At 34.2% G+C, this 22824-nt stretch overlaps 1 protein-coding gene across 1 annotated transcript in view; it reads right to left on the reverse strand.

Annotated features, from left to right (window-relative positions):
- ISPD (isoprenoid synthase domain containing) overlaps positions 1 to 22824 on the reverse strand; it is a 151245-nt gene that overhangs the window by 84312 nt on the left and 44109 nt on the right. Inside the window, exons 6-7 of the mRNA XM_023750762.1 lie at positions 11387 to 11479; positions 10823 to 10915 (exon numbers count right to left, since the gene is read on the reverse strand). Coding sequence (XP_023606530.1) covers positions 10823 to 10915; positions 11387 to 11479 — 186 coding nt within the window. The remainder of the gene's footprint in view (positions 1 to 10822; positions 10916 to 11386; positions 11480 to 22824) is intronic.

Raw genomic sequence — 22824 nt, forward strand, 5'->3', positions numbered from 1 at the left:
GTAAATCTTAACAGAATAAAATGCCACCAAAACTAGTAGACTGAAAAATAATGACATGTAACAAAAGGTAGGAAATAAAATAAATGTACTTTGCATAAATTATTAACCACACAAAAGATTTAAATGTTTCTATTTATCCAAAGAATTAAAAATAAATGAGTTTTATATCAGTACAAATGTTACATTTGTGTACACTTTTTTCAAATCTTATTTAAAAGATCAAAGAAGTAATGAACCCAAAACTTCACAGTTTAAACAGTCAATAGAAAAAACTAACATTACTTTAAAAGATGTTTTAAAAAAACTAAATGAACATTTTTTTCAGTTACTTTACATAGTGATTTCTCCTTTAAGAACATAACTTTGCCACTGCTGTATTATGGCACAATTATCTGAAGCATTACATACATCTACAACTAACATCTCTACTATCCATAAAATTTTTCAGAATAAAAAGTTAAAAGCAATCCATTGATTAATATGAAGCCTGGATTTGTTTAGCTAACCTTATTTTTAAAATATAACTATATTTATTTACTAATTTTTCTCTGAACAAACATCAATCAAAACCAACTTAAAAGTGAAAAAGATATTAAAATTAATAGAAAATGACATTAAGATCATTTAACAACTGTGTTCCATGTATTCAAAAATCTACAAGAAAGAATGAGCATGTTAGGTCGAGAAAAGGAAATGTAAAATAGCCCTAAACCTAACTTCTAAAGTGAAAAACAAGATCTGAGATTAAAAAATTAATAACATTGGAGGGATTAACAGCATATTAGACATGGCAGAAAATATGATTAGTGAACTTGAAAATATAGCAACAGAAATAATTTAAAATGAAACTTTGAAAAAGGAAATAAAGACTATGACTCAAAGAATAAAAGAAAAAAATAAACAGAGCACCAGTGAAATATGGATCAACTTCAAACAGCCTAATATACAGGTAACCAAAGTCCCTAGGTAAGGAGAAGGGCAGAAAAAATAATGAAAAAATAATGGTGAAAAGTTTCCAAGTTGAATGAAAATTTAAAAACCATATTTCACACCTTAAATAGACACAGACCAAAAAAAAATCCCAGGCTTATAAAGAAGCAGAAAAATAGGGTCCACAATAAGGAAATAAATACAACACTTTTAACTGACTCAAAACTGAAAAAGATGTTCAAATTAACAAAGATATTAAAATTATATTGGTATCCCATAGATTCTAAAGTTGAGCACAGAAAAAGATATACAAAGGACCCAAATCAAACTTGTAGAGAAGAAAATTACAATGCCTAAGATGGAAAATGCACTGTATTTATTTTTTTAAATTCAGGCCTAGGCATGTCTGCACACAGAGAATCGAACAATGAGATACACTTTCATGACCTATGAGTGCTGAGTGAACTTGCAAGGCCAGCATGGTTAAGAAACATCTGCTTAGCACATGCGTTTATGATGGTGTAGGAGTAAGCTGCGGAACACAGATCACTGAGTGAAACATCACATTCTGTTGATATATTGTAATCATAGCATATAAGTTTGAAGATACCTTTGTTCCATATTATATTTATGACAAGGCCACATCTACTTACTGAATCCAGGCTTCTGGGTCCATTTAATTGAAGAGGATAGATTGCAAGAAAACAAACAAACAAACAAAAAAACCTCCTTCAACTATTAATATTTTAAGTATCTAATGGGCCAATCAGTATATTTTAAAATCCAAATAAAATGCAGAAATAGACTAGGAAAAGAAACCTTCAACTATCTTCCATAATCTTTGATTCAAAGTTTTGTCTTGGTCAAAATAACCTAATATTTCTTATTAATTAAATATATAAGTAAATGCTACACACATGTACTAAAAGATAAAATTAGTGTTCCTAAATGCAAGTTTTTTACTTGCTCAATATGATAGTGATCCATTTAAAGTTTATTATTTTGAAATAAAAAAGAATGCCTCCTCCAAAAATGTTGGAAAGTCACCCCCTAAATTCAGTTTACAAGAGAAAAATTGTCCCACTTAGGAATGAGAAACATTTAAAGTTTAATCCTATATTTAAGAGTGAAAACAGAAAATGAATTAAAAGAAGAACATAGTAATCATTTATTGACACAATAAGGTATACTTTCTAACATGAACAATGAAGAAAAGATTTATAAAAACTAAAAACATATCTGTAAATTAGACAATTATAATTGTTGAATGAAACAAAATTTCTTTTTCTAAAAGGCAAAATGGGAAAAAAAGTGAACTACCAAAAAGTAAGCAGGATAACATAAATCAAAATAGTGAAATTCATAAAATTTAAATTTATACAGAGCAAATAATGTCCTAAAACCTCAGGTAGAACAGTAATATCCTTCTTAATAGAATGTAGCTATTACTTGGGAAGTAATTTCTATTTAGTTCCTCATTCCCAGTCTCCTTCATTTCTGCAAGTTGCCACAAAGCATCTACCATGTTTGTAGAAGGCAGCCCTGAAACTGTGAAAGAGGAATGTCAAGGCAAGTTCAAGTCCGTAGTCATTTGTGAATGCCTGCTCACACTGTGTTGGGAAAGGGGGAAAGAGTCTGAGCACAGGGGTGTGAAGGAAGGACTCCAAGAAGAAATACGTTTGCACTATAACACTCAAATTTTAAGGATAACAACAATCAGGCAAGCAAACACTAGAATAATGGTGTTTCAGGTAGAAAAACTCACCAGAGGAAACATAGGTATGTCAGGTAAGAGGGGACATGTGGGAACTACATCAGATGAGAGCTGCCACAGGGCAGTGTTCAGCGAGAGTAAGGACCGTGACATTTAGCAAGAGCCAGCCCAGGCCCAGCCTTTATAATCTGACTGAGCTTTGTCCTATAGGGTTGCAGAGCCTCTGAAGACTTTAATAAGGAGAGTGGCTTGAGCAATTTGCAATTAGCAAAAGTTGTAATGGTGGCTAGGATGAGGTCAAGATTGAAACACAGAGACTTTGGGAAAGGGAGAGTTCCTGAGGGAAGAAGATGAATTCAAAATTTTAAACTTCAAGCACTTGAACATTCCTGTAAAACCTTAGAGAAATGATGAAGACTAGAGATAAAACAAAGAAATTGGTACATGAGCAATACTTTAATCATGAAACTTGATGACTCAGGGAGTATATGTCCATTAAAGAAATATCTAACAGATATTTTAGGTCACGATACTAACTAGCTGTAGCGAATAGGTCATTTAGGAATAAGAAATCTAAACCAAAGTTTAGGAAACAACAGTTCATGGGTGCAATCCAGCCTCCCGTTTTTTTGTAAATAAACTTTTATTGGAATACAACCACACCATTTTTTAAAAATCTTATCCTTGACTGCTTTTGCACTATAATAGCAGAGTAGAATAGTTGCACCAAAGACATATGGTCCACAAAGCCTAAAATATGTCCTACCTGGCCCTTCATTAGAAAAATGCGCCAACCCTTAGTATAAAGAAGTTATCTCAGATCCAGGCAAAGAAAATGGCCTGGGTTACCTCTGGCAAAATGAGAGCACACTAGTAAATGATTTTCAAATCGTTTTCTCCTCTAACAATGTGGTTTCTATTACTTGAAAAGGGCAAGTATTGACATCCCTAATGAACGTCATGTGGTAAAGTGAAATGAGCATGAGGCATAGTCTTACAGTGAGATAATGGCATCTGTGATAACCAACTCTCAGGATTGGTCTGAAGATTAAATGGGATCATGGATTTTAAAGAAAAGAATGGTGATTCATTATTTCAAGTATTCAGTAAGTGTCTGTTGTTATTAACACTAACAAAATTATACTAATAATATGCATTAGCAGGCAACATTTGTTGGGGAAGGGCTGAGATTTATAAATGTAGTGCGAATTCCATCTCCTACAAGTGGGAAGAGCTCAACACACAAGATTACAGTTGGAGTCTTGCTGGCTTAGCAAAAAATTCAGTACTCTGTCATTTCCATAATCACAGGAAACTTTTAAAAAATAGAAATGGATGCTTCTCCCTCAAAAGACCTAGAAATGGGAATAACACTCAAAGTATTCGGAAGAGACATGCAGGTGACTTGAACCTGGCATGCCATTCCCACAGAAGAATTTCCAATGCTGTCCTAGCTGGTTTGACTCAGTAGATAGAGCATCAGCCTGCGGACTGAAGGGTCCCAGGTTTGATTCCAGTCAAGGGCACATGCCTGGGTTGCGGGCTCGATCCCCAGAAAGGGGCATGCAAGAGGCAGCCAATCAGTGATTCTCTCTCATCATTGATGTTTCTATCTCTCTCTCCCTCTCCCCTCCTCTCTGAAATCAATAAAAATATATTTAAAAAAAAAACACACAGAATTTCCAATGCTGACACTAACATCTCACAACATTTGCCGCATCCCACCCTAGCAGGCACCAGTGAATCAAGTACCCCAGCATTTAAGTAGAATAAGTTAAGCTTCAAAAGCCCATAAAATAAAACCTCTCATGCCAGGAAAACTTCATCATACTATACTTTTCAAAAGTATCACACGTACATTTATTATAAACGGGGTTCAAGCCAAAGCATGTTTGGAGCAAGGAGCTTTTTGCACTGATTCCATCACCTTTCTATGCTTTCAATAAAGAATAGTTCAGGCTTCCCAGAAAACTGAGGCAGCATATTTATATTAGCATATGTATTACATGAGTTTATTATTAATTATAGACATATAACATTTAATTTTAAAACTTCAATGATGTTAAAGATAGGTGGTTCCATCTTTTTTAAAGAAACAACATAACATATTAAGCTAAAGAATGTTCCCATTATTTAAAATACAAAATCCAGTACACACAAAAAAAACCTAACAAAATTCCCAGGCATATTTTTTGAAAAATTGAGTGACCAAACCAGTTGTTCAATTTATTTTTTAGGGCTAAAATTAATGCAAGCTCACTGACAAAGAAGGCTAGTTTCATTTATTTTGCCTCCTGTGCATTTCATGTTAAATTTCATGCACTGATTTACTAGGACAGCCCTGGCAAATAAATTCACAAATAATTTTGCTCATCTGACTAAGCTCAGTAAACTATTTAAAATATGAAAATGAATAGTGATTCCAAGCCTGGTGCTTAATTGAGAAAAATAATTATTCATAAAACATAGGAAAGGTCTTCTGCAATTCATTTATTTGCACATTCCATTAGAACATAATTCTATCTGAAAACGAACAACCTATATTCACTAACAGAGAGAATACTAGAAATGTGTGTCCTGTGAGAATCATGTCTTTACCCATCATCAATTGCATATGCTTTACAATTAATCTTAGAGGATTTCTATGTCCCACAACACAAACTTTCCAGTGACCATTGAGTCAAGCAAAGATCTCCTAAACTTAAAATAACAGTCAATTCTTTCTATTCAATACCTTCTGCAAGAATGACTTCATTCCTCATCGCTGTGTTAGATATGAATCCTTTCATAACTGAAATTGCTAAAAGGTATTTTAAAGCACAATTCTTTAGATTTTATTATTGATTTAGGCAGGAAATACCTGCGACTTATAATATTAGCAGAAAACAAATGAAAACATTTGTAGAATTTGTGGAAGTGATTGCAGTTCTGCCACTGTAGCTGTGTACAACCATGAAAGAGAAAACTGCAATGTATCTTAAGTAAAAACATCCAAAGATTTCAACATACAATAAAGTTATACTTTTCTGAAGGACAAAATCAAAGTAGCCATAAAGTACAGTAGCAACATGATTGAGATGGAAGTAGAAGAGGTATTTGGACTTACTCCATAGTCATTCATTGCCTATTAAATACACATAAAATATCCATTCAAAAATACATACAAATAAATTAGGGCTCTGTAATACATATGTATAAATATCATTAATTATAGAAGTATAATATAAAAGCATATAGATATAAATAAATCCAATATGGAGGCAGTAAGAATTACAACAGCTCTCTTTGTTTGTTTTATAAGAACTTGTGCCATAATAACACATTTTCTTAGCCTAGTGGTAATAGGGTTAACAGGAGGACACACACATAACAAAGAGTTAAGTAAAAGTTGAAAAAGATACATGTAAGAAACTTAACAGGATCACATGGTTTAAAAATTAAATTCAATAAAGGCTCAATACCCTGTGAAGCTAAAGTAAGAACTCATTAGCACTTAAAAGAAGGAATGTATATGCTTTTTCAATTGTCATTTGTTCTTTATTAGGAAGAAATATTAAATTCATATATGTGTGTATATGTATATTTTTAATCTTGTTCCATCTTATTATTTAACACATAAAAGTAACAAGTGTATTTGATACACTGCATATTGGATTGATTCTGTTCCTGGCTTTGCCATTGGTGAGTTGTAGAACCTTCTGGAAACAATTTACATCTCTGTGACAGTTCCCCCAGATGTGAAAAGTATCAAGTGCCAATGGATGATGGTTTTCTATTTTTTTATTTGCTGACATGTTCAAATAGTAAACATTTTGAAATATTTTAAATATCATATATTCTGATCTGTTATGTCAATAAACTACTTTCCAGTAACTAGAACCAAATTAGGCACTTTTGAAGGTTTATTTAAAATTTTCAAAGCATTAAAATCCCACATGATAATTTATGTTTTGTTGGAGTGAATTCATGAGGAGATTCTTATCTCTCATAAAGCGCCAATAAAGTTGTCTAAATTGTCAGAGGAAAGAACTCTTGTGTAACTGTCCAAATAGTTATTGTAAAATTATTTTGCTGTAGAAGAGTGATAAACTACTTCATTAAGTAAAATTAAAGAGTTTGTTTCAATTTTGAACTTCTATTTAGATTTGTTGCCAATTACTTTGGGCTATGTTCATTGAAAAAAAAAATAAGCTTTAAATAAGAATATACTGTTCATTGTCTCATCTGATAGTAGTACCAAGGGATATTTTGTAAAAATCCTACCAGATCCAAATAAATTAGAATCCCTATTTTACTTTCTAAACCTGTGGAAGTATTTTTCAGAGCTTTCATAATCTTGACTAGAAAAACAGATGTAGTTAGTTTTGTCTCCTGAAACTCTCTTATCCATTGTCACACACAAAATAACAAATCATTCTAAGCCAAGAATTCAGCCTATAATTCACTCTTGGCACTTTTGAGTTTTGTTTAATTTAGACAAAAGCCTATGTTCTTTCAAGTGATTTTTATATCAGAAATTTTATGAAATTACCTAATACTATTTTGATAAATTCAATATATTGTTTTTCTAAATATCTGTTCATCATTATTGAAGTAGTGAACAAAACACATGATAGGAATAGAAAATAGAAAACTGAGCATGTCCCAGGTTGATGGCTATTGTAGCAGGTGATTTCAAAAAGAGCTTCCAGATAATACCCTTGAGAGTTGCCAACTGAAAGGTGTTAGCAATATTATATACCCCTTGGTAACCACAAAGAAGAGAAGGCTAAGAGTAACTTCAGTCAACTCAGGATAAAGACTCTGGCTCCATGATAACTTAACAGGACTAAACAGCTTCAGAAATCACATCTGAAAAGGACTCTCAAACATAATTGCTGCACTATTTAACTGTACGAAAGAAAGTATTGTTTTTCAATGTTCATAAGGTGTTCTTGTTAAAAGACATAGAAAGGATTCGAAATTTTTAAAATTCCTTTATGCCAATCAGTCTCGAATTTAAAAAGTGTTGTTTTTCTTTCAAGTAGGGCATATTCTCCTAGTACAAGGTGTGCTTGTTATCTGAGTATGTATTTCCAAAGGCCTGAAGTTAAAAGACTGCACAGGATACAAAATAGACCCTCACAGATTCTCTGAGAAACAGAGCACTTATTAAGTGACCCCATCAAACTATGTCTGCCCACTTTAATGCTGGCACGGAGTTTAGCCAAAATCGTCAACCGTCCCATTAGTCAGTCTCGAGCTGATTGCAGAAATTTGGAAAATTCTGATAATTCAATATAATTACAATGAAATTAAGTTACATCTACCAAGACATAGGATGTCATTAAGTTGATCAAATTAACATTGGTAAATTCCTTCAATCATACTCAACACCATAAACAAATGAGAACTTGGCAAAATTACACAACTTAAAATATATAAAAAGAAAATAAGAATAGAAGTCCAAAAGAGCATGTTGATAATCAAAATATTAATAAAGGAAATGTTTACAAAACTGAATATGTCCAAAATATTTTTCAGAAATGATCACTTGAAGAAAATCACATTATCATATAATGTCTACAAGATTATGCAAAAAATTTTCATTTTTGCAAACATAGCCTAATTTTCTTAAATAGAAGATAAAATAGAATAATTTAAATAAATATACTAGTTCTTTTAGGATAAAGTCCCAATTATTTTTTTTCTACTCTTCAAGTAAAGTTTTGTTCCTTTCTTTAAGTAGCCTCTACCTACACCACTTTATCTTAGATATGAAAAAACCTTCTACACTTACTGTTTCCTAACCCATTTCACTTTCATAAAAGCCAGAGATAATTTGACATTGTAACAATCAAACCCCATGCAGAATGTGAAATGAAATCTAACTATGGTAAATATCCATTCTTTACTCTACTTTCCCAGTGATTTGCTCCATCCTAAGGATATAGATTCTAGATATGTTCCAGTGACATTTTCTTGTTGATTTTAATAATAACCTTAATATCAGCACACTGAGTCTACCTATGCAATAAGAAAATAACAAGTGAACAAATATTAATTATAATAATTGGAGTGACAACTCTCCAATTTAACGTAAATTTTTATAGTGTTTGTAGAATGTAGATTTACAGTATACAGACTTATGATACTCACACTAGTTCTGAAAGACATCCTATATAATAAAGAGGTAATATGCAAAGGGTCGTTTAGCTACAAGCGGAGGAGAGCTACAGGAGGGTGGGGCAGAGAGCTATAGTGGTAGTGGGCGGGGTGGCCAACTGAGGCAAGCGGCAGGGAGCTACGCGCACACTGATTTGCACATGGATTCGTGCACAGATTCGAGCACAGGGCCACTAGTTTCCTCTATAAATAGAGGATTGTCCATCTTTTCCCTAGTTTGATACAGAATACCAGGTAGTCACACAAATTCTTGCATTTACTCGGATACATAAAATGGAACGCAACAGAAGCCAACAGAAAATTAAATTCAAATATTTACAGAAGCAATACAAAGGACTGAGTTTGAGATACAACAGTAGAAAAGAAACAGAAGAACTAACAGTTTAAAAACTGTCTGTGAATGTGTGTTTGATAAAGAGAGACAGAGGCAGAACAAAATTTCAGAAGTGACACAGATTCCCACCCACCTGGGTGCCTGCCACAAGGGCATTGCCACTAAGAAAGTCAACTTGATGGGGGATAGATCGGATATGCCAGGTGTGAGAAGATAGCGAAGGAAGTACTTAATAGAATGTTGAAAAATGTATGACTGAAGCTGGGCAATCAGATGCAAGTACACTTTGAGTCATCTCATCCAAACTGGAAATAAAAGGAGCTAGACTATTAAATGAAACTAACATTGTGTGCCTGCCAAGGGCCCAGTACTGTGATGTCAACTAAACTTTGCATGCACTCATTTTAATCCTAAAAGATTTAAGAGGTAGGGTTATTAGCCTCATTTCTAAAGTGAAGAAAGTAGCCTCATAAAAGTTAAGAAACCTAATCAGGGAACTGAGGTATTCTGAGATCCAGGCCTTGCCCTCATCACAGCACTGTACTGCCTTTTCAGAATAATATCTGGGAACATGGACCAAATGAAATTTCTAAGCAAGTTATAATGTGGAGAAAAGAACAGAGAGCCAAACACAGAATTCTGAACTTACCACTATCCTACAGAGCCTTAAAGCCTTCCAGCACTGGGTACATTTTCATAACGTTCTTAAAAAACTTCAATTAAAACATCTATTAAAATCAGTCAAGTGGAACTTAGATTTCCATAATCAGCAGGACCCAAGCAACTTATCCTTGGGGCATATAACCAAATACAACAAACAGGGCAGTGAATTAAACCTCCTTCAATTGCTAATTTGTTTCTACTTGCACTGCTTAGTCTAGAGTTACGTCTTTATAGTGTGAATTATCTTTATTCTGTATTAATGCTCTTACTAACAAGAATTAAATTTCCACACTATGGAACAGGCCTGAGCTTTAGGAACTTGGCAATTGCTAAGCACTTGTTTGGAGAATTTCATGTTGGGAACCCCTTCCCACAGCAAAATGCTACAGATCAGATTGGGCTCCTCAGGCAATGTGGCGGGCCTCGCCTCTAGTTTCCTTTCTTCTTGGTTTTGCTCTCAGATATTCCCCTCTGCTACACAAGTAAATTCTTTTACTCTTTCACAGAAAGATCTCTCCAAAGGTTGTATGGGCTATTCTTCTGGGAATTCTCTTTGATCTGTTGCTCACTCTACTTTTGCTGTCCATGTAACAGAGAAGATGAAACAACCTAAGAGTAAATTTTCTCTCATCTGGTTTTTTCCTCTCATTTTTTTTTTAACTTCAGGATTTATTCTCTAATGGGATCCTGGTAATATGCTAAATAAAGCTCTTTCACATTATCCAAACAGCTAGTCAATGCAGCAATACATTATGAGATTTTAATAAAGAAAAAGAAATGAAATTGGTTCCTAGGTTGAATTACATTGTTTTCCAAACCTGTCAGTTCAACCAAAGAAGGCGAGGCAGTCGATAGAACTCATAGTAAGAGAGTAAGTTCAAGAATCCACAAAGAAGAGTTGCTTCTGTGGGGTTTGAATGGATTTCCTCTGCTTGATGGAATTGTGTTAAATAAAAAGTTGAATTCCAAAAAGGAAGCATATGTTTGGAGAGAAAAGTTTGCATTAATTCACTTACTGAAATAACAACAACAGGATACAAAACAGAAAGATGACTCTCTTTAAGCATATTCAGTAGTTTCTGGGTTTCTTCAAATGCAGAGGTCATAACCTGAAAGACCAGAAAAGTAAAAGGAGGTGAAAAGAAGTTCTTAAATTATTTAAAAGTTAATTCAAGGAGAAAACATGAGAACTTCTATACAATTACTCAAAATATTTATAAAGCTCAATTTTTAATCAATTTTAAAGAGCACCCATAAGTTTATACCTATTAAATGTGTACCAGTTATTAATTTGTACCTGTGTAGTCTTATCTGCTTTATACCAAGTACAAAATAGAAAACTGAAAATACTGTTCAAGGAAATATCAACCTCTTCTCATGATGAGAATTAGCTTGTTAGAAAATGTTATTCTCCGACTTCAAAAGATAAAAAATAAAACTTCCAAGTACATATTAAATGACACAACTCACCTATCAAAATCTTAAAATCAAATATTTACTGATCAAGAAACATAGATTCTCTTCCCCATTACATGTGTAAGATCCCCAAGTGCTTTCGGTCATTTATATTTACTACTTACATTCACGCAAACAAAACTGTAGCATTGCTCTAAGATGATTTGCTGAAGATCTCTGCCAGCTTGACCCAGAGGCCCAGATGTGACTTTCACATTCTAGGGGAGAAAAAATAGAGGGGGAAAACAGAGTTTCCAAATGAGATAGAAAGACCAAACATGAACATAAACAACTTTGTTATAAATGAATACAAATTTGCTGCAGACACAGAGAGCCAAGGACCATATGTAAAAACAAATAATTCTGGCTGAAGTTTATGAGGTTATCAAGAGAAAAAGCATTTGAACTAGTCCATAAATAATGATTATTATTTTAGCAAACAAGGATATTGGGAAATTATTTCAGATAAAAAAAATACATTAAAAAGGCACAGGATATATTCTCGTACAGGCAAGTAGCGGGGCGGGGGGGGGGTTTCTTACACAAAGAATGTATTGCAGAGAATGTTGGAATAAAATTGAAAGGTTGGTTAGCTTGTTGGAGGATTCTGGAAGCATGTTAAATTACGACAGTTACAAAGAATAGGTTTAACAAAACCTGGAGTGACTAGAGGCTAGGAAAGCAATAAGAAATTATTATATGTGACAGAGAAAAGAATTGAACTAGGGCAATAATAATAAGATAAAAGAAGAGGTGAAGAGATAATTACTAATGGTAATCCCAGACTAGATTTAGAAGGAATGGTACATATATTACAAACACTTACCTAATAAGATTTTTATTCCATATATTCAATATTCTAATTAATTTATATTACAACTTAATTACGAAACAAGGGATCTGTTTGGAGATATATATTACATGAGTGTGTGTGTAATTCCTTTTAGATTAAATCTAAAATTGTGAATTTGTCATTAAAATACTCCAGATCCTCATATATTCTATTCAAATCTTAACCATCCAACTTCACTCTTCAACACAAATATTCTTTTTTAAAAAATATATTGTATTGATTTTTTACAGAGAGGAAGGGAGAGGGATAGAGAGTTAGAAACATTGATGAGAGAGAAACATCAATCAGCTGCCTCCTGCACACTCCCTACTGGGGATGTGCCCGCAACCAAGGTACATGCCCTTGACCGGAATCGAACCTGGGACCCTTCAGTCTGCAGGCCGACGCTCTATCCACTGAGCCAAACCGGTTAGGGCAACACAAATATTCCTAAACTCTAAGGTCACAAACACTGGGCTCATTCTTGCCTGTGATGGCCATCCCATGTTGACTTCAATATATACTGCTTCCTTATTAAAACTATTATATAAATATATATTTCTTAAACTCGATTATGAACAGTTAATAAATATAACATAAGCTCTTAGAAAATAGGATATAGATAGAAAGCACAGTACCCAGCATAAGTGTTAGTTGTTGTTATTATTAAAAATGTATTTGCTCTACAATTATGTGATAAATTAAAAGCTTCATGAAATGCACACACAATATTTTTACAAATGGTATTAAATATATTATCATTTTGGTATCCCCTTTAAAAAAACACAAAACAAAATTATAATTTTTTTCCTTCTTGAAACTGAGACTCTTTTAATAATTGTTTCCAGTTAAGTGTAATTATTTTATTTGGTTATATTGCTTTCCTCCCAAGCAGAAACAAACAGTGTTTTCCATGCTTGAGTAAAGAAATTTAGAGATTACCTAAATATAGCAAAGGAGTCTTTGACACCTTTGATAAACAAAGACCGCATTAGACAATGCTATTAGGTTGTTTATGAAAAGGCTCTACAGCATCATCTATGCTGTCATTCCTAATGTTTCCACACTCAAACACAACAAATGGAACAATTTGCTGGCTAGAAGAACTCCCTGTTCTGTAAATATTTTGGTTCAAAGAACATTTAAACAAAATTTAAAACAATCTTCCAATGTGTTCAGTAAAACTGAAGTACACAAAAAATAAAATGAAATACTTTCCTTACATCATAATAAAAATTTTAAAAAAATTTAGTGTTAACTAAATGCAAACATCTGCATATTCAGAATATTACTTAAAGCATGAATTTTAGGCAAGAAGATAGGCTGTCAACAAGTGTTTTCCATTTCAAGAAGAGTTAAGGCTAACTGAGGCTAAAAGGCTTTGGTTCATGTCCCATGAGTTAGAGGTTCAAAAATCTTTTTACAGATAGAATATGTTGGCTAGATCATCTCTGATTCTGAATTACTCAATTTTCACCCACCTCCTGTTTAAACAATGGCACAAATGTGGGTATACAGAAGGGAACTGGAGAGATGCAGTTTCATTCTACCCTGTAAACAACACTAAGAATTAAAAGTCTTACGGTTGTCTGGGGCTGGGGTGTGGGAGAAATGGGGAGACGTTGGTCTAAGGGTACAGAGTTTCAGCCCCACTTCTAGAAATATATCCTAAGAAACATGAAACACCAATCAAAAAGAGTGTATGCACTCCTATGTTCAGAGCAGCATAATTTACAATAGCTAAGATGTGGAAACAACCCAAGTGCCCACTAGTGAATGAATGGATAAAAAAGCCGTGGTTCATTTATACCATGGAATACTATGCAGTGGTAAAAAAGAAGGATCTCTTACACTTTGAGACAGCACGGAGGGACCTAGAGAGGATGATGCTAAGCGAAATAAGCCAATCAGAGAAAGGCAAGTATCACATGATTTCACTTATATGTGGAATCTAACGGACAAAATAAACTGTTGAACAAAACAGATCCAGAGACATAGAAGCATGGAATAGACTGTCGAATCTCAGAGGGAAGGTGGGGGTTGGGGGGTGGGTGGGGGAAAAGAGGTCCACCAAAAAGCTTGTATGCATATATGCATAACCCATGGACACAGACTATAGGATGGTGGAGGCCTGGGGCGGGGGACGAGGATGGGTTATAAGGGGGTCATTGGGAGAAAACAGGGGACACATGTAATACTTTTACCAATTAAGTTTTTTTAAAGTTTCAGTTATGCAAGATGAACATATTCTGGAGTTCTATTGTGTAGCATGTTGACTGTAATTAATAATACTGTATGTACATTTGAAATTTACTCAGAAAGTAAAGCTTAAGTGTTTTTACCAAATAAAAAAACAAAGGAAATGGTAACTATATGAGTGATGGATAAGTTCATTAGCTTGACTGTGGTGATCATTTCAAAGTGCATAGCAAAATATCAAGTTGTATATCTTAAATATACACAATTTTATTTGTCAATTATATACCTTCATAAAGCTGGGAGGGAAAGACTTTCTATAATGCAAATCCAGGTTTTTGAAGGGAACTTTCTGTAGCTGTGACTGCTACCCACTGACGGCTGAGACTGGCCATCAGCTCATCAGTCACTGCCTTGATCAGCGCTGTCTCTGGCCTGTGGGTGCTGCACCTGGGCCTTCAGCCAGAGGATAGCAGCCAGGGCCTCCCCATCTTTATTTTTAGAAATCTTCACCTGAGATACTCCTTTAAGTAGTACTCACTATTTCCAAATTTTGAGTTGCCAATTAAACTTTTCTTCATGGTTATTTTTAAACGTCTGTGGAGGTTTTGCCCACCTAGGATTCAGCATTTACTGCACTTTTTTATTTTTATTTTGAGTTAGCTTTAAAGCATCGTTTTGTAGTTACAAGCCTCTGGAGCCAAGCTCCCTGGGTGTGAATCTAGCTCTGCAACAAACCTGCGGTTTATTCATTAGTAAAAGCAATACTTCAAGAGAGTTCGGAAGATTGGTTAATTAATAGGTGAGATTTAAGGAGTAATTTTTACAGGAATTTATCCCTAAAGGTTAGCCTCCTGGAAAGCTTCAGAGAAAAAAAGCTTTCAGGCAATGAATCTCGGTAGAGTTTTGAGGTAATAAATGAACCAGGTTCCTATTCTGCCATGTTAAATGGATCTCCAATCACAAACAACGAAGCTGCTGAATCATACCAGTGGCCACCACAAAGACTCATACCCCAGCCTGTTGGACAGACCAGAGAAAGTCTTGATGTTCTCCCAATCCTAAAGGCTGGACAGGCAGAACAGCTCTAGGACCAAGGTGCTGCCATGTGCTCAGGTGCTGAATCCCAGGTTCTTACCACACCCGGGGAAGGGCTGGTGCTTCCCTGGTAATTCAGCTTCAAAGCCACACTGCACCCAGGTTGGAGTCTGACATTCAGCCTGGAAGATCCATTTGCAATGCCACAGAATGCACTAGATGCTGTCTCCATTCCTGAGACCAGAGACTTTTCCTCAATCCCACTGTCCTAAAAAGTCTAAAGTCTAGTGTGAATGCTGCCATGTCAGCCAACCTTGCACATATTGCTATATTAAATGTTCGCTATTATCATTCTACACACTTTTATTTAATTTCCACTTCTGAAAATTCCCTTTGAAGGCCAATTATTGTTCTATGCAAAAGTACAGGAATGTACAATGGAAAAATAGCCTTATTACTAACAAACCTGAGCACTACCACAAAAAATTCAAGGTTCCCATTTTATCATACAGCTTGTATGTCCAAATCTAGATAATGTCTAAACAAAAAAACAAAGCTGCCAAATGCACATTGGCTCAAGCTTATTTTTTCCATTGAGTTTTACTACAGATGTTAAGCTACATATAACTAATGGGCAATATTGTAGCAAATGAAAAATGACTGGGGGTAGCTCATATAAACTGTGTTTGGCAGGCATATTTTGTAAATATCATCCTTTTTTCCAGGATGATAGGTTAAAAAGGTATGTGCAGCAATATAACCTCTTTGTGTTTCATAGTAATGCATAAAACATTTGCAAGCTGAGAATTGGCAAGCTGACATAAACAAATCTTATCTGTCTTAATTTAACAAAAAGTCATGAAGAGTAGAGTATCCTATCCACTGATGGATGAGTTTCATTCATTCAACCAATAAATATTTATTGAAAGCTCTGAGCCGGACACTGGCAATAAACTAAACAATGCTTCTGTGGTCATAGAGCTTACATCATCTTGGGAAGAGGAAATAAAGTTTACACCTGTGTCTCTCCAATTTCAATATGTATAAGAATCTCTAGGAATTTATTAAAAATAAAAATTTTGATTCCATTAGATGTGATGTGGAGTCTAAGTATCTGGATCTATATACATAAAAGCCTAAGCAACCGAAGGACGAATGACTGGTTGACCAGTGCTATGACGTGCACTGACCACCAGGGGTCAGACGCTCAATGCACAGAGTCAGGCTCCCTCCTGTCTGGATCGGGCCTGTGGGGGGTTGAACCGAAACCGGCTATCCGACATCCCCCGAGGGGTGCATGATTAGATTGCGAGAGGGCGCAGGCCAGGCCCAGGGACCCCACCAGTGCAGAATCCGTGCACCGGACCTCTAGTTTATAATAAGATACCAGCTGATGTTGTTATAACTGGTCCGTAACCACACTTTGAAGTAGCAAGATGTTAGATCATTTGAACTCACCTTACCATAAAAGTCCTCTTTCATTTTCAGTAGACACATTTACTGAGGAGTGTGCTTCCAAGCAGCAATCAGAAGATAACTTTGACCTTGACTCTACCATAGCTATTGCTTTCTGTAGCCCCTAAAATAAATCACCTATATCTTTATTAAATCTATCAGTATGACTAACATAAGTGACTAAATTAAAAAATTATTTACTTCAACTGTTTTTCCCCTCAAATTCTTGCCAAATTTATAGCACAATCTAATTTACATTTATAAAAGCTTAACTTTTTCTAAGTAATACAGACACTATCCAGATGTATACAGAAGTATAATTAGAGCCTGTTTTCCATATAAATATGCCCTAATAAAGTATGTACAAGTAAATTATATTCTAGTCAAAATGTCATTAATTTGAAATTACTAATTAGAATCCATGCCAACAAATATTGTTTCCAATCAGTTTTATAGATGATTTAATTTGTCTACTAAAGACTATAGTTTATTACATTTAGCTATGTATTCATTTTAAATTATAAATATGATGTATATAGTTTTAGCCCCTAGCCAATTTAAAATTGAGTGTTCATTAAATGAAACAGGTTATATTAGCAGTTCTTTAAGTGTGGGCGACTTTGTCCTTAGGGGAAATTGAGCAGTCAGGAAATATTTTCAGTTGTCACAGTGGGTTGGGAAGTAGTACCAGGGCCTGATGGGTGGAGAAGACAGGGATTTTATTAAATATCCTATGATGCATGCACAGGGCAGTCTTCAGTGCAAAGAATTAACTGTATCAAATGCCAATAGCATAGCTATTGCAAAATTCAGAGTTAGAGAATTCTAGTTTTTGGTCTTTAGCACTTACTCATGAACCAATAACTGACACAAACAGCAATAATATTCTAGTGACTTGAAGATTTTAACATAGTAGCCATCCTTTTTACATGGGAAATACTAACATTGCATTTTACCAGACACATATTTAATGTAATTTTGTTTTTTTCATGTAATTTTATTTTTTTATTTTTAATGCAATTTTAAAATGACAAATCACAAATGTAACAAGTTTGTTCAAAATGGCTAGATGAGGTATATATTAAAAACAGATTCTGAGTTAAATAAACTTCATCTACTATCTAGTTTTCATACTGTCTCCAATTTTAAATTAGGTAGGAAATAAACAAGAAAACTAAAATCAGCTATCAACATGTATGAGCAGCTCACTGAAGAGTTCTGTCACATGGAATCACAAAGACACTATGCACTAGATAAGCTTTTAAAGAATATTTAATACCGCCCCCATAGATGTACAATCCAACTACTGCCATTATAATTCTTCAAGTACTACAGAGCAAGCAAACCATTTTTCACTATTGTATTTTCCACTCAAGTAAGAACTATAATTATGATATTTACATAAAAAATAAATTTTTTATCTCACACAACTTTTCATTATGAGTGACATAGTACTAGCCTAGTGGATATATATTGTTTAGCCTATAGATCAAAAATATTTTTAAATAGTAAGATTAAATTACATTTTGAGCAAAAAATAACAAAAACATAATCATGTGTCTTATTTCAGAAGTATGTGAACATGTGTATACCTCAGGATGTTTTTCAAGTAGTACAATTCTAGATAAAGCAAGGCAGATTCCTATCTTGATAGAGAATCTTATCACAGATTCTAAAGAATAAATCTTGAAGTGTTGTTTATGGGCCTAGTTCCCCACCCACTGATACACCCCTGACAGCTCATTTCCCCCTCAGTGCCTCTCTCCTTTCTGACAGAAGGCTGCTGGCCACCAACTGACCACTGTCGCTAACTGCAGTTCGCCTGACCTCTGCAACATCTGCTCTTTCCCCTTCTCTTCCCTCCCTTTGTGAAAACAGTTTTCTTCGGGTTGGGAAATCAATTAGGACTTCACGGGTGTACTTTGTGTTCTAAGCGTCTCAACTGTTCACATGATTGATGGACGCCCAGCGGCTACCTTTTTATCTCCAGAAACATACTTGGCGGATGTCCAGGTGCAGAGGTATTCCAGAAGCTTTCTTATTTGTTATCGTATCACCATTAACCACAAGAATTTATCTGGCTCCCACCATATGTGCAAGGAGTCAGCACTGAGCAAGGGATCAGTGATAAAAGAGATAGTGAAAGAAATGTACATAATTATGATTAAAAGCAGGATGTGCAGAATCACACCATTTCTGGTGAGTAGGAAGTCCAAGAACCAGAAAAATGGGGACGACGGCATGGAAAGAGTAATGTTAAACTAAGCTTTAAATAAAACATGATATGGACAAGTAGAGGCAGCATTCAATGAAGCAGAATGCTGGTGCTATTATTTAGCTAAAGCCATAGAACAAACAAAAAAAATCTTTTTTGGTGTTATAGAGTTATACTGCATGCAAATAGTTGAAATGACATACATCTTCAAAATTATTAGAGGAAATATATTAATTAATAAGTATAAAATAACATTTTAAAAACATGGCTTCCTATATTTGGAACAAAAAATCAATAAAATCACAGTGAATAAGCTCTAAAACTGTATATCTCAATTTCAATAGCATAAGAAAATTAGTACATACATATCCATCAAAATCAACTGTTGAAGGTTAAAAAACTATAATTTATATGCCAAAAAGCAATTTTTTTTCAGGTTTTTATAAGGATTTTCCTTCAAAACATATACTAACCATGTGTGTAAAATCAATTTCCTGAATTAGAAGACCTGATTTTTATAAGTACATGCCCAAAGCTAGATGTCGGCTATTCTTTTGGTTTATTTGTTTGTTTTTAACTCAGTATAACAGCTGTCTAAAACTTGTGAACAAAAATCTCACTCCTAAATGGATAAAGATATACAAAATCATTTTTAAAAGTTAACCATCTGGTTCCTTTAGGAAGAGTAGTATTTCAATATGTCACTGTTTCTGAGAGATATAGACAGATATAAAAGGTGAAGCAATGTTAGGTATATAAAGAAAAAATAGAGGAAGTAATATTTAGGGAGAATTATCCCTATTCCCTCATTAATAATCATATTCTAAAATCATGACAATTAGAATTATAAACTCTTAATTTTATTAAATACAGCACGAACATAATTAATACCATCCCAAGCAACTAGGTGGTCCAATAATTTTGAACCTTCTTTTTTACCTCTGGAAAACTGATCAGGAAATCTGGCTAACATCCCAAATAAACTGAATGGATTTAATTGGATGGTCTTCAGCTAATTTCTGTAGTCGTGTACATACACCAAAACCACATACACTAACTGAATTAACTTTGTTGGAATTGTTCAGAGTCAGAGGCCCAATGGGAGAGTTCACAATGTTATTTCACTGTTATTACACTGTTTTACAGTTTACAGCTTCAAAAAATAAAAAATCTTACATCTCTAAACTAAAATATTGTTATAATATGTGTCAAAATAAGCACACAAGAGCCCTATTTCGAATGGGCCTTATAATGCTGCAATGGCTTCATTTGTTCTGTTTCTTTTATTTCTGCCTTTCTTCATTGGCTATTTTTGATGTTTTGTTTGATAAATATGTCATACACCAAATTCAGTTAGGTCGATAAGAAAAAGCAGAGACCCATACACTGGACACAACCTTGAGGGCATTAGGAAAAATAAACTAGGTACCACAGACAGCCTCAAAAACCAAAGCACGCCTGACACCCAGGAAAACACATGATTTTCAGACATTTCCTGCTTGTCATTTGTGGTTACACAAAACAATAATTAAATTATGTGCTTCAGGAAACAGGAAGGGGTGGATAAGCAAAACACACCAAAAGTCCCTGTAGTCCCTGTTTGGACAAAAGATAGATCAGCATTCATTTATTTTATTATACAAAAGAAAATTAGGTTGAAGTAACATGTTTTTAGAGGTAATGCTATATCTGAAAACATTTAAATCCTACATATCTTCTTCCATACAATTTTACTTTTTTTCTATGAAATTTTATTTTTTATTGAATTTATTAAGATGACACTGGTTAATGAAATTATATAGGTTTCAGGTATACAATTCCATAATATATCATCTACATTACACAATGTTACTTTTAAGGAATACAGCACCCAACATAATTATTTTATAGAAGTAAAGTGAATCATGTCTTCATTGTAGCTTGTCTTCTATCCCTTCATTTTGTTCTTTGGACAAAATATAAGCACAGTAGTATTACTAACAATGGTGGTAGTAGCCTTAATCCACTTAATATGACTGCAAGGCTACATCTAGGCATGATCCCATCTCTATCCTCGTCTCCCATCCCTCCACCTCCATTCTGATCATATCATTCCAACCGAAGAAATCTTATTTAAGCCACCGTGAATGAAAGTCTTTACGTGCCTTTCACATGCCATTCCATGTGAATTTCTCTTTAGACAGCTATTCCTGATTACCCTTTCAGACTTAACTAAATGGCACACCTGCCAAGAGATTCTAGCTCACTACCCTCCACTCCCAACTTTAAATGATTTTCCAGAGCTCTCTTACATAGGCAGTTTACTCTTTTTTAAGAATAATTACCACCGTTTGTAATTTAAAATATTCTTGTATTTTACTGTTTTATCCCCAAATTAACAATATGTTCCTTGAAGACAGAGAACCATACTTGCTCCCTATATCCAATGACTAAATCTTGATGTACATTTATTATTTGATAAATAAATTAGTGAATTAATGAACTAAAAAATATGATCACCATCTTTCTACTTATGAATTCCTTACTACTCTCAGTACCATGTATAGCATAAAGTATCTTCTTAAGAAGAAGTGAGAGCAGTTTCTTCATGAGGTATCTCTGAGACCTCTATCTCCAAAGTAGGTAGGTTCTGTGAAATACTTCAAATTCCTTAAGAATTCAAAGAAGGAATATAACAAGCCTGATAATAAAGCCTTGAAATGTAAGTATGAGTTTGAAATTTAAGAGATGTGCATGTGTATGAAGGGTGGAGGGGTGTCCCTTACCCAGTTAGTTCCTTGTTTTACTTTTTAACAACTTCTTCCATGTATGTTGTGTGTATCATTACATTAGAGTTTAGATATTCAGTTCACCTCTAAGGTATAATCTTAAAATCAAGCAAAGCATACCCAGTTTCAATGAGAAACATTTTTCTTTTCATGCCAATAAAACAATCCTCCCATTGTGTGCTGAGCAGCTCCACCCACACTGATCTTCCCTACAGGTGCCTGGATTTCAATGGTGGTGACTTCATCCTTTTTATATGTTCTTTTCAAGTGAAACAAAAGCTCTGGGAGGTTAAAATGTTTGAAGAGGCATTTGATGTTTGTCTGTAAGTTATGTGCTGAATAATGCCAGAAGATAAAGTTGCCCTTATAGGGAAAGAGAAAATTTATATAAACTAGAAATTTCTTTCCTAAAGGGACTTCTTTCTAGAGTATAACGTTAAAAAGAAAAATCTAACTTTCTTTTATATCACCATTGCTTAGAAGAGTATTAAGTAGTAGAAACTATAAGGAATCAACTAGCGCCAACATTCATTAGTTATGTGATCTTAGGCAAATCACTAAACTACAAAAATTCCCTATTTTTATTTGTAAAATGAGGGGGAAAGTCATAAGCTATTTTTAAGGATTGAGCCATGTGGCACTGTCTCTGGCACACAGAAGATACTCCATGACTATTAGAGTTGCTGCCTGCAAGAAAACATTCTGGCAAGTCCTGTGTTGTTTAACAAGTTTTAGGAAATCTAGAAGCTAGGGCATATTTAAAAGAAATGGATGATATCTCCTTCCAAGGTCAACCAAGATCATCTAATTAACAGGACACACAAAATTCATTTTTACAAGTTCTACAGTATCTTCTAGTTTAAAAAAGAATCGAATGCATCTCCTCAAAGGCTGGTATTACAACTAAGCGGTACTTGAGAAACAGTAGTATTCCTTTCTTTTGAGCATCTGTATACATCTTGGCTTTGTTTATTATACAAATAAAATCTCTAAGTTCAAGTCAAGCCTAACTTTAAAAATAGCTGTTATCTGTAGTTATAGCTAAATTAGATACTTGAA

The sequence above is a fragment of the Myotis lucifugus genome, unplaced genomic scaffold, assembly GCF_000147115.1.
Source record: "Myotis lucifugus unplaced genomic scaffold, Myoluc2.0 scaffold_15, whole genome shotgun sequence".
NCBI classification, from domain to species: Eukaryota; Metazoa; Chordata; class Mammalia; order Chiroptera; family Vespertilionidae; genus Myotis; species Myotis lucifugus.